The sequence below is a fragment of the Rousettus aegyptiacus genome, unplaced genomic scaffold (genome assembly GCF_014176215.1).
Source record: "Rousettus aegyptiacus isolate mRouAeg1 unplaced genomic scaffold, mRouAeg1.p scaffold_m13_p_5, whole genome shotgun sequence".
NCBI classification, from domain to species: domain Eukaryota; kingdom Metazoa; phylum Chordata; class Mammalia; order Chiroptera; family Pteropodidae; genus Rousettus; species Rousettus aegyptiacus.
Window position 1 is genome coordinate 66,435,363 of NW_023416308.1, and position 13,357 is coordinate 66,448,719.

The following is a 13,357-nucleotide window of genomic DNA, read 5'->3' on the forward strand; positions in this document are numbered from 1 at the left end:
TCTAATGTGATGGAAATGGCACTTTACCTCATGGTTTTCCTCCTAATAAAACCCATAACCCCAGTCTAGTCATGAGAAAAGCATCAGAAAAACTCTAGTATAGTGGTATAAATCTCAAGATCATCAAAAACAAGAAAAGTCTGAGACTCTGTCAAAGCCAAGAAGGGTCTAAGGAGACATGATGACTGAATGTAAGGTGAGCTCCTGGATAGGATTCTTGAACAACAACAACAGAAAAGGGCATTAGGTAAAAACTATGGTAATCTGATTAAACTATGGACTTTACTTAATAATAATGTATCACTATTGGTTCCTTAAGTCTAATGAATGTACTATACTGATGTACGACACTAATAATAGGAGAAACTGAGTGAAGAGATTTATGGGAACTCTCCATACAACTCAGTTTTGCTATAAAATTTAAAGTGTTATAAAACATAAAATATATTTAAAACAACAAAAACAAAAACAAGCCAAAAAAAACTGACAATGTAGATATTATCCCCATTTTTCCAGGAGGAAGCTGACGCTCAAAAGATTCCAAGTAAACTGGCACAAGATTGCTCAGCCCTTTAAAGGTCAAAGATAAGGTTTGAGTCCAGGGTCCTTTCTATTGAGCTACAGTGACTTTTGCCTGTCTGTGGATGGAACCGCTTCTGTTCCTTGGTTTCCTGCATATCCTTTTATGTGTGTATGTCTTTCTTGTTCTCCCCAGGGGATGGCCTTTACACTTGAAGAAAGGATGCAGCTTGGAATCCATGGCCTAATCCCCCCCTGCTTCCTGAGCCAGGATGTCCAAGTCCTCCGGATCATGAGATACTACGAGCGGCAGCAGAGTGACCTGGACAAGTGAGTGTCTAAAGTCTGCTCTCTTTGCCTGAGCCCTGGGCTCAGCTGTCTGTTTCCTATGGTCTGTAGCGTTTTCTGGATACTCTCAGCTGGGGAAGGCTGAGAGCCTTTCCAAAAGATTCCAAACCCAGCGTTGCCTTCCAAGGGATGATGATCTTCCTGAGGGACAGAGCTTGTTATGATCAAGGCAGTCAGCGTGTCCTGGAAGAACTGGGAAGAGAAACTGAATTCCAACCAGTTGAATCTGAGAGGGCCTCTGGGAAGTGAGGGGACCTGAGTCAGCCCCACAAGCACTAATAGGACTTCAGCAAACAGCAGTGCATTCATAAATGGCATTTCACTCAGAGGGAAGAAGTAGAGCCAAGATGTAGGGACAGGTGTGTTAAGGAAGTGGCACATGGCCCAGGTTCTTGGAACAAGGGAAAAATGGTTGAGGAGAGGGGAGATGGACAGGGACACCTTGGGAAGGACCTGATATGTCATATATTGGGAGCTTATGGGGGACAGTTAATAATTCTGCTACCCCTTTGTGTTCTTCTCAGTGAGGTTATAGACATGAAAAGCTAAATGGAGATGACAGAGTCAGGTTTATCAGTTTTACTGAAGAAGATAGTGACCTCCCAGGTCACACAGCTCTGAATGGGAACTGTCAGGATTTGAATACAGGTAGCTGACTCCAGAGTCTGTGCTTTCGAGATCTCTGCTGTGCCATAGCAAGAAGCATTAGAACAAAGTGGCTACAAGATTAGACTCTAGTACTAGACTGAATTCAAACCATCATTCTACCACTTAATAGCAAAAGTTACTTAGCCTCTCTGGGTCATTCCCCTCTGTACAATCAGTGGTACCTACCTCATAGAGTTATGATGAGGCTTAAATGCATTAGTATTTGTGACATGCTTAGAACAGTGCCTGGCACAGAGTAGGCACTATGTAAAAGCTTGTTAAATAAATATGTCACCTTGCCATGGGCTCCAGAAAAAATGTAGAGAAAAGACAAGGGTTCTCTCTACATATCTATAGAGCTTAATGTTCAAGACTTTGGATCCTCGAGAGTATGGTTGCACCCCAGGGACAGAGCTCAGTAGCTTTTCAGGGTCATCCCCCACTTACCTTCCTGTGTTCCCTTTTTACCATTCATTGCTTCTAAGCAGTAATGGTTTAGGAAGCCCCTCCTTAATCCCCCCTACTCCTGAAGCACTAAACTCTGTGCATGTTACTCACAGAACTCCAAAGCCATACTGCAGCCATGTTTGTTCATCCCACGCAGAGTGGGTAGTCATGTCACCTGAAGAGCAAACCAGAAAATACACAGTTCAACTAACAACGGGAGACATGCCCTCGCTTTGAACAATCTGAACCTCCTTCTTTTGTTAAATTTACAAAGAATTAAAGTCCAAGGTGAAATCCTCTTTTTGTTCTTTCTTTTTTCTTTTTTCTTTTTTCTTTTTTTTTAAGCGAGGCAATCCTTGGTTGACCTCACAGATTGCAAGGACCTTGTCAGTTTACGATCCCCCCCCCCTTTTTTTTACACCTATAGCACCTGGTCTTCCTAGGTGGTCTCCCATGCAAGTACTAACCAGGCCCGACCCTGCTTAGCTTCTGAGATCAGACAGGATCGGGCTTGTTCAGGATGGCATGGCCATAGACAATCTTCTTTCCGAAAGATATTAAACTCTAAAAATTAGAGTTGGAAATCCTTTTCTCACCAGTTCTTTCCAGCTAGGTGGAAATCATTCATATACCAGGGGAAACATGCTGGGCAGTGGGCAGGAGATGTGCCTGACCCTGGGAGCTCCAGAGGGCTCGCTGCTGATGCTCTGTTGACTACTCTGACCTCCTTGTCCCCAGAGGTCTTTCATTTCAGCAGGTGCTTGGGGCATCGCTAAGGATGCCCCCTAGCTTCTTTGGGATAAGGGCAGTGGTGTGCTGGTAAATATTTAATAACTGGTTCTAGAGAGGGACAGGGTGGGGTGGAGGGAGCCCTGATTTTTAGTATTTGACAATTTCCATGGTGTAATTATTCCCAAAGTGACCAGGTTTAAGTTACCAACTTGACATCACTGAATGCAGAATTGGGAAGAGATGTGTACAAATGGCCACTGGGTAAGGAATTCTTACACTAGTAATGAGTTGAGATTTTGGCTATTCTAAGAATAAACCCTCCTTTCCTAAGGACACCTTCTAAAACACAGTTTTTCATTCTGGACCAGAGCCTGTGGTGTTAAGAAGAGGCTGAGGTCTCTGGAAGTCACAACTTGCCCAAAGTTACACAGTTAGTAAACAGCAGAGCTGGGGTTCAAACCCAGGACCCTGACACCATGCCCAGGGGTCAACCCCCTATCGGAGTTTCTCTCTCACATAATTCCATGCCAGGACCTCAAGTGTCTCCATATTCTCTCCCAAACTATGGTCCAGAAAGGTTGTGATATCAGCAGTCACTTACACTTCATTGTGAACTTCAAGCCCTGGGTTTTGTTCTTCCAGAGATTTTTGCATTTTTAAGAGTATGAACGAAAGGCTCTTTTCCTGGCTTGGTGATTTCAGGCTTCAGAGAATAGGCAAGAGAGATCTGAGAGGATATGCCTCCTGAGATCACTTGGTACTCAGCCACTTGTGAATTCTACTTGTGACAAGAACCAGCCCTGTGTGGCAGGAAAGGCCAGTTCAAGCATCACTGGTGAGCCCAGATTTTTCCATGGCCCTACTCCACCCTCAGAATGTTGCCATTCTGTTTCATTCATTAATGTCCACATAATGATAACATAACTAACCATCTTGCACAGTGGTTGAGAGCACAGATCCTGGAGTCAGATTGCTTAGATTCAAATCCCTACTCTGCCACTTCGGATGAGATATTTCATTTATCTGTGCCTTGGTATCCTTGGTCTCTCAAACAGCAAAAATTATAGTACCTACTCACAAGTTGTTGGGAGTTCTAAATGAATTCATGTAAAATACTTAAAATAGGACCTACATCTGACAAGCACTGTGAGGCAGGTAATATTCTCCATGTTTCATAGATGATGAAACCCAGGCTTAGGGGAGATAGGTGATTGGCCTATGAATGTGCCATCGTGAGTGGCTGAGTGGGACCTCTGAGTCTTTGCTTCAGTGGCCTCCCTGGCTGCTACATATGCTGCTCATGTAAACAGCTTGGTTCTTATCTCCCTTTCCAAGGTACATCATTCTCATGACACTCCAAGATCGGAATGAGAAGCTCTTCTACCGAGTGCTGACATCAGACGTGGAGAAATTCATGCCCATCGTGTACACGCCCACTGTGGGGCTGGCCTGTCAGCACTACGGCCTGACCTTCCGCAGGCCCCGGTGAGCCATCTGGGGGCCTGGGCTCAGGGAGGGCGTGTCTCATAGTGGTGAATCAATTCCTTCTGCTGGCCTTGCTTATTGGGACTCTGGAGGCTAAGTCCTGATCGGGCCAGATGCCCAACAATGCGTTTGATTTTAAGCACTTGCTCGGGAAATGACCCAGTAAGCAGAGACGTGAGCTGAGAAAGTATCTAGCAAGAGGATAGCAGAGCTTATCCACCTCCCTGTGATAAATGCCCAGCGTGTTGTCAGAGGGGCCCTGAGAGGCGCTTCAGATTGTTTCTCTCTCGTTATCTACCTAACACCTCCCCCACCACTGCTGCTTTTCTGGTCAATGAAAAATGAATGGAGTGTTGGAGAGCAAAAACTGAATTCTTTTGCTGACTCAAAGAGCCAATATTCCTTCCTTTTGGCTTGACTCAGATACCACTAAAAATGTCATTTTATTAGGCAAAAACTTGACACTACATTTTCTTTCAGAGCCAAAGAATTTTGGGGCCGTTTTCCAAAGAGATCGCTTGGTTTTGTTCATGATGAGTTCAGAATATATTTTTTTAAAAAATCAAAAGGGGAAAATGGGACAATTTTGAAAAGGTTTTCAGTGTAAGGTGACTGGTAATTATCAATACATAATTCTAGAACTAACGATACAAGAGCTGCCTGGGTTTATTACATGTAATGGAACATTGTTTTAGTCTGTGTTAGAATATGTAAATATACAGTACAGTATGCACAGATGTGGAATATAGATTTGCAGAGAATTTATAAATCTGTGTTTATTAATCACATGCTAAATGGGGAACATGTAACCATGGATCTAAGACATCTTTTGTTAATTTGGAAAAACAGTCCTCTAGTTCTGAAGCCACTATTCAGGATGAGCACTGCAGGCTGAGTGCTGGCATCCTCAATGCCAGTTCTCGTCCTTTCCTGGTCCCACTGTTACCATTGGCAGAGGGCATCATGTCTTGGTGGGGGTGTCCAACTGCTGAAGCAGACACGTCCTCATCCCTCAGAACAGCCGTGCTTCTACAATCCTACGTTGGGGTCACTGCACCGGGGCCTGCAGCAGTTCTGGTCTTCACCCTGCCTCTTTCAACAGGAAAGAGACTCGTGTTTTTATTCTCATCCCTGAAACCAATACTGGCAGAGACATTGGAAGCCGATGGTACATTTCTGAAGGATGCAGGACCCTATTTACCTCCCAGTTCCCACTCAGAAACAATCCTTCTGGGTCCTCCTTCCTGGACAGTGCAGGTCAGCTCATGTCATTCCCTACTCTGAGGTCATCAGCAGCCTCCTAAGCCTTCAAGAAACATGTCCAACACTTTGGCAAAGCTAAGCCTCTCGCGGCCTAGCTCATACTCAGAAATTTCATGTTCTAACTACACTGATCTATTCTCCATGCCCAAGGACACCCGGTGTTCTCTTCCTCTGTGCCTTTGCATATGTGGTCTCCTCTGCCTCAAACTCCTGCATTCTCTCTTGTCCTCATTCTCTGCCCATCGAAGTTCAAGTTATCCTTTGAGGCCTACCCCAAGAATCAGCTTCTCTGTGGAGCCCTACCTGTTCCCCTTGTTCCTTTCTCAGCCTCCACAATCCATTACACATTCTTCTACTCCATAGTTTCATATTTTGTGCTTTATGTTTTTCATTATTTGTGTATCAGTCTCCTTTACTAGAATGTAAGTTTCTTATGGGGTCAGGAAACATGTCAGATCTGTTTGTGTATTCAAGACCAGTGCGTAGCAAGTAATTAATTGACCCTCAGATGGGAAAGTAGTGGTGTGCCGACTGGGAGTAACTAGGTTCTTATGGTCAGACCTGAGCTTTAGTCTCATTGACCTCAGCTAGTTTCTTATCCTCTCTCAGCCTTAATTTCCGCATTTATGAAATGGAGGTAATAAACCACCTACCTCAAATAATCATTGTGAGGGTAAGATGGGATCGTGGATAAATGTTGATGTCTGTTTTCCTCCAGTAACTATTATAGAAGGAAGGACGGTATTGATAAATGTAGAGTTATACCTCTGCACTTTTAAATTTTTACAAAGAAAATCAAGTCATTAAACATATAATGAATGGCATGTTTAACTATATGATTTGGCACTTCCAGAACCCACTGTTTCTTGAAAAGGTCCTCTAGTCTGTATGGCATGGTTCACTGCCTCCACTGGCTTGCAGCCGAGATCTGGGACACTGTGAGGCCATCCCACTCCTGCCTCCCGCTCCCAGGCTGTGTGGGAGCCCTCTCCCACACACTCTATGGACCAGATTGTGGATTCTGTTGTTGGTTCCAGATAAACTAGTATTAGGGTCAGGACCCAGCATATGCAATAGGCTCTTGAAGGTAGAATTTGCCTCCAGAGCTCATTCCAGAATCCAGAGAACACACGAGACTGATTTTGAATTAATGAATATTTATGGAGCAACTACTAGGTGCCAAGCATCATGCGGACACTGTCAAGTTACCCCAAAGAACGCAGTATAGTTTTTGACCTAAAGCAATTTATCAGCAGAGTGAGGGGGCAGACAGTAGTAATACCAGTTAAATATAATGAGAGTTACAAAGAAATAGCAGATTTAATAGCCACCAAGAGCTATAGGAATATAACAAAAAGGAAATTTTATCTTCCCTGTGGGCAGCAGGAATGCTTCACAGAAGAGATGACATTTGAACTGGTCCTTGTAGGTTGAATAGAAATTCCATAGGGAGAGAAGGGCATGGCCATTTCAGGGAAGGGCTTGGTTTTATGGGCTGTGTAGACACCGGGGTGGTCAGCTCACTTGGGTTTCTCCCTATCTCCTATGCTCAGCAAAGAGGGCCAGCGGAGGGGAGCAAGGTCTCCACATCCATTGGCTTATAATGGGGAGCCTTCCAATGTCCTGGAAGGTTAGTCTGGTAACAGTATCTCCATTTCACGGATGAGGAAATTGAGGTGGCCAGAGGAGAGGAGCTTGTCCAAGATCACAATTGGCAAGCAATTGAAGTCGGAATTCTGACTGTGGGAGTCAGGGAAAGCCGCACCAAAGAGGTGACATTCGAGCTGTGCCATGAAAGATGAATGCAAAGAATTGAGACAAAAATGTATTTGTCTACAGTGACTCAAGCATACCGACCTCCCTCTTGCTAGAATGTATGGCCTCTGGGACCTCGTGGTGGGTGAAACTGGACAGTAGAGGGTCTGGACAGGAGAACTCACCATCGATTCTGCCCAACGAGAAGGAAGTGCCTAGTCTCCTTCCCACCACTCAGGGGGGCCTTTTCAGACTCAGGTCCAGGTCCCACAGGTGGGTCACAGATGGAAAGGGGCGTGACAGCAGAATGGGGGTCCATGTGGGTGGAGATGCAGCCTTGCCGACCACTTGAGCCCAGAGTATCAGGTCCGCCCTGTGTGAGTGTAGAGAGGGTGCTGCAGAAGCTGGGCACATAGCATGGAAACCAGGTGTACAATGGTGGCAGCAGGGAACCCACGGTTGAACTGGAACGAGAAGAAAAGCATACTCATAACTGCTAGCTAAAGGCCAGGTACTATCCTAAAATCTTTACCTATATTAACTCATAATTATCACAACCCCTGCGAGGGGGAGATACTTTTACTATCCCATTTGTACAGACAAAACTGAGGCACAGAGAAATAACTTGCCCAAAGTCACAGAGCTAATAAGCTGCAAAACCAGGACTCAAACCCATGCAGTCTGAACCACAGTGTGGACAGGTAACCACCATAAGTGCTGCCTCCTGTAGTTTGGGACTGTGCACATTTGGTGGGTATTGAGAGCGGGATGTCTTTGCAGCTCCAGGAACATTTCATTGCCCAGCGGTCCTAAGGTGGGGGTTGCTAGATACCATTTTCAGCGCTTCTCCAAGAGGGAAGGATGCAGCCAGATTGTGGGCCCACAGCAGGGTGAGGCTGAGGCAGGCTCGGGCAAATGGTACCGTTGTCTTGGATTCATCATTCACACTCTCAGTAGAGATTTCCCATGTATGTTTTGCACAAACCCTTCTTCAGATGATTACCCAATTAAGTTATTTGACATGTGACATTTTGAGCCTTTGCTCCAGGTTTCCATTTGGCTGCTTTCCAAGTATTGAGTCCACACCTGCCTTGCTCCTGAGGGAAATGTGAGTTTGGGCTCCACCCCAGCCCTGAGCTTCATCTGAGGCCTGGCTGGGAAGGTTTTGCGGATTATCATCCGAAGGGAGGACAGCTCTGAGGCCAACAGGGAGAGCGAGCGCCAGCTCCTTCTCAGTTACTGAAATGATAAACATTCCTGCCAGGTTCCAGGAACAATGGAGTCCTCTGTGAAAGGGCCTGCTACTGCCCTCCCCCCAAAGCTAATTAGGTCCAGCTGGTGCAAAAATGGAACCTCCAGCACGCCTGGGGCTCCATCACCTCACAACCTGGAAAGAGATACCAGAGTTTCTCAGGGGCACCTGAGTATCTCTGGACAGAGGAGGCTCAGCAGAAAGTCCTGGGCTCTGTAGGGCCCCCTCTGCCCCTTCCTACCTCCCCAGCACACCCTCCGCACGTGCCTTCATGGACCACGGCTGCTGTCTAGTCTGGCTTAAAAGAATGCCCCCTGAAGATCAGTAGTGTGTGATTTGGAGCAGATGAAAGCCAGAGGTGAGGCAAGCTGGGAAGCCAGGACAGGACACAACTAAAGAGGGGCTATGGGAAAAAGTCAGTATGGCGCAGTTTGCTGTCCACTGTAAGCGAATACTCTCCCCACCCCAGGCCACCTTTCTGTTCACCAACCCTATCTTCACCGTCCTTGTCCTCTTGGGTTCCAAGTGACCTCTTGGGTACCTGTAGAACTAACATTTCCCAGCCTCCCTGGAGCCCAGCCTGCATGGGTGATGAGGGCTGGGTCGTGGATGGTGGAAGGACAGACTTGGAAGCCTGGTAGTCTTGTCCTTGAGTCCCAGCTCCCGATGACTTTTGACAATTTTTTGAGCACCCACTCAGTCTCCTCATGTACAATGGGACTAATGCCCATTTACGTGGCTGCTTATAAGGATTTGTGAGATTCCACATGAAAAGGGCCTGGCCCTCGTGGGTGCTCAGCAGCTGTGATCCTCTTGACCTGCCATCCCCAAGATCTGCCATCTGACCCAATCACCCCACCCAAAAGCCTAAACTATAAACCGACAGGGCATTTCAGGCCTCTGTAATGCCACCAGACCTTAAATGATCAGTACTTGTCCTTAACTAGCAAATCTTTTAGCAGGTACATGTGAGGACTTAGAGGTTGTGATGCGTTAGAAAGGCGAGAGGGAGACATGGGACTTGGTTTCACTAGTCAGAAGCTCTGTGGAAGATCCTGAAGACATATTTGGATTTTGACAAAGCCAGCAGCCCTTGACCCTGAGCCAGGCTGCTGTCACTCTTACCTGCAGACAAGTGGGTTTCTACACACAGGATATTAACAGATAACATTTATTGGACACTTACAATGCTCCTGGCAGGCCCTAGGCTACCTACTTCGCATACTTTATCTCTGAGCCCTACAACAACCCCACAGGTGTTCATTACTTTACCCATATGAGAACTAGGTTAACTTACCTAAGACATTGCAGCTGACCCAGAGCCAATTCCCTGTGTTTTTACTGCATTCACAGTCCACCTTCTTGTGGCCCTGGTAACTATGGCACTCAGAATAAACACTTGCATTCTTGCCTTCACGTAAACTCCCCTGCGTGACCTGTCTGCACACAGAAGCAGGGCGCATGCGCACACACACACACACACACACACACACACACACACACACACAGGCGAGGGCAGAATGCCATGGTGGGCAGAACACTGGGGCTGAAGTTCAGAGGGAGCGAGCCAGCTCCCCCATTAATAGCCACGTGGCCTTGGAGCCTGGCTACCCCACCTCCCCAAGCCTAGATAACAGGAACTGACCACCCGATGGGGTTGTTGTGAAGGTCAGATGAGCTAAATGTGTGTGAATATGCTTTATCAGTTGTAAAATTCCTCATGAGCTTAAAGGGGATATTTTTTTAATCTCTTCTTCTCCCTCACCTGAACTCCCACAAAAGGGCATGATTAAGGCTCACACTCATCTCCTTTGGTTTGCAACTTCCCACTCATTATATCTGGTGAGCCCTTGCCTTGTTCTTTTTACACTGGGACCTTTTTATCTTCAACCACCTTCATTATTACCACCTTCATCCACATCAGCACACAGATGGGCCCCTGGGGCACGTGCCTCTGCTTCCTAAATGCTCACTGAAGCCATTCCTAGCCGTACATAGGACAAATGTGTGCCAACACCTTGACCAAAGTCGTTCTGGAACATGAAGACAACCTTGTCTCAGCAAATATCAGAAGCCCTCTCACACCCAGGGCACGGTCTTTGGGCGCGCGCGCTCTCTCTCTCTCTCTCTCTCTCTCTCTCTCTCTCTCTCTCTCTCTCTCTCTCTCTCTCTCTCTCTCTCTCTCTCTCTCTCTCTCCCTCCTTCCCTCCTTCTCTCTCTCCTCCCTCCGGCCCCCAGCATAACTGGGAGGCAAGCAAAAAGCAAGGATTAGCCTCACCAGACCAGCCGCCCCCTCCCCATCCTCAGGGCACCAAAGCGCTGAGTCTTTTGGCAGAGTCAGCACCACATCCAGTTATGCCTGGATTCCCCTGCCAAACTGTTCAGCTGTGCTGCTGGAAAGACTCCCTGGAGCAGAGCAAGAGCAAGCACAAAGTCTGCAGCTGGGTCTGCTTAGCTCCTCATCTGGCCCTTTAAGTCCTCCAACCTTGGTGTTATGGGCAGACCACTGGAGTAGGAATCAGGAGACCTGGGTTCTAGCCTTTGCCACCCCCTTTCTGACTATGACTCTGTAAGCAAGTCACTTAGCTCCTTAATCTCTAGTAACAGTGATAGGGTTGATTTGCAGGCTTCTGTGATCTCTTCTAGCTCTAACCATTTATGATTAATAACCCAAACTCTATAACCAAGTTAGAAATGACATCTTTAAGTGAGCCACAGTCACATTATGTAGCTGAACCTAAGTTTCCCCACTTGTAAAATTAGGAGGGTCAAGTTTGAGCAGTGGTTCTCCATCCAGCTATGCATTAAAAGCACTTGGGGAGCTTTAAATCAGAATTCCTGAGATGGGGTCCAGGAAGACTTAGTTTTCAAAAGCTCCTCAGGGCAACCAACACTGAAAACCACAGAGCTGAGTGATCTCTGAAATGCCTTGCAGGTGTGCATCGTCTGTGACTTTTAGAGAGTAGATAACCTGTAGTCCATACTTTTCAGGCCACCCCAGCCTGAAGAGTAGGGTCGTGATAAGATAATAGAACCTCCATCTTTAACTCAGTCCTCAGCAAGCCAGGCTATTGAACCCCACTGCCAAGTTCCCTCATGTCTCATTCACAGGGTTAGTGAAGGAGGATATGGTGAGAAGGAGTCACATGTGTGCTTTCCTCCTCCCTTCCCCAGTTTCTTCCTGACCAAAGGTGACCAATCATTTGAGTGAGCATGTGACTTGTACGGCCTTGCTCAAAAGATGAGCTAGGCCGGTTGGAGTTCTTTTCAGGAATGTGAGCTAAAACATGAGAAAAGCTATGGGGGAAGAATTTTCCAGTTAGGAAGGGAAACTAAAGCAAAAAAAAAAAAAAAGCAATGGTTTAAACTTTAGAGTCAGGTCAGGAGACCAAAGGCAAATGCCAGCTATGAAAGACAGAGGGCAAAAAGGAAGGACCGGATCTGTGCAGAAAGGACAGGACAGATAGGAGAGAAGGAGGTAAAAACAGGCAGAGATGTGACAGCCCCTGAACTGCCTCGGCTCAGAATAGCATTCCACTCCACTTCCTGTTTGCAAATTCACAATAAGCTCTCTTTCTTCACAGGTAACTTAAGTGAACTTCAGCCTTAGGTAGTAAGCAAGAAGAGTCAAGCTGAAAAAAGGGTTGTGAAATTAGATGTATCTGATTAGTGTTCTGCTTCCGTTGTTGATCGGGTGGGTGGGGCTAACATTAGAGCAGGGCGTCTCAAACTTTAGCATGCATGAAAATTACCCAAAGGGCTTGTTAAAACACAGATTCAGCAAGTCTGAGATGGGGCCAGAGAACTGACCTATCCAACAAGTTTCCCCTAATGCTGATCCTGCTGGTGTACAAACTGTACTTTCAAACCACTGAATTAAAAGATGGGGAAAAGTTGCTCCCTGAGAAATGAATAGAGCCCATCTGAAGGAGGATGAAGGAGTAGGTACTTTAAGGCCCCACTGTGCATTATGTCGAAAGATCTGGGAATCATGAGATAGAGGTTCTGGTCCCAGTTTTAGCAATGTGACCTTCGATCAATCCCTCCCCCTTTCTGGGCCTCAATTTCTTCATCTATAAAATGAGAGGATTTTACTAGTTAATCTCAGGGGCTATAATTTTTAAACCGATTAAAACTCTGTGCTATAAATTTGTCTCTAAGGTTTTGACATTTAAGGGGAGGCGGGGATGCAGAAGTAGATGAAAACACATACTTTTCATTTTCTGCCAAGAAAAAGCTTGTAGGCTTATCTGCAGAAGTGTCACTTTTTGCTGAGAGTTCTGACTCACACGTGGGCACCTTCCCAGGCAGACCAGCTGGGTAGCTCAGGGTCTGTCAGGGGTTGTTCACACCATGGCTTGGGAATTGATACTGCAGTAGATCTATGGAAGTTGACACAAGGAGTCCTTCCAACGTGCGAGGTTGTTTGGCTATTTGACACGAATGTCACAATGTCACGTGGAGTAAGTTAAATTGTATCTGGATCCCACATCACTGAAATACTTTGAAACAGAGAGCTGGAGGAGAGAAGGGTCATTTATTTGTTTGTGTCTGAGTGTCATTTATTTGTTTGTGTCTCAGTGTCATGGTGTAGTGACAGTTGTGGAAAATCGAGCTTGAACTCCAGAAATGGAATAGTGAGCTAGAGTAAAACAATTAGTACCACTAGTTCCTATCACTGTGGCCAGTACCCTGATAGTCATGTTACCTTCATGATCTTTAAGTCTCACAACGGTCCTGAGAAATCAGAATGTATTATTGCCTCCATGTCACAGAGGAGCTATTCAGAGGTGATGGGAGACTTGACTAGAGCTGTATGGCAGGATTCAAACATGAGTCTGTCTAAGGCCTCTCCCTCTAGTGCTGTATTGCTGAAACTCAGCATCACATCTGAATCATGTGTCTACA

At 46.1% G+C, this 13,357-nt stretch overlaps 1 protein-coding gene and 1 pseudogene across 2 annotated transcripts in view; one reads left to right on the top strand and one right to left on the bottom strand.

Annotated features, from left to right (window-relative positions):
* Positions 1-13,357, top strand: part of ME3 (malic enzyme 3) — a 270,223-nt gene that overhangs the window by 177,011 nt on the left and 79,855 nt on the right. For both annotated transcript variants that reach the window (XM_036221661.1, XM_016160323.2), the window contains exons 3-4: positions 716-849; positions 4,030-4,179. In XM_036221661.1, coding sequence (XP_036077554.1) covers positions 719-849; positions 4,030-4,179 — 281 coding nt within the window. In that variant the 5' untranslated portion in view covers positions 716-718. The remainder of the gene's footprint in view (positions 1-715; positions 850-4,029; positions 4,180-13,357) is intronic.
* On the bottom strand, positions 2,381-2,499 carry LOC118603351 (annotated as a pseudogene).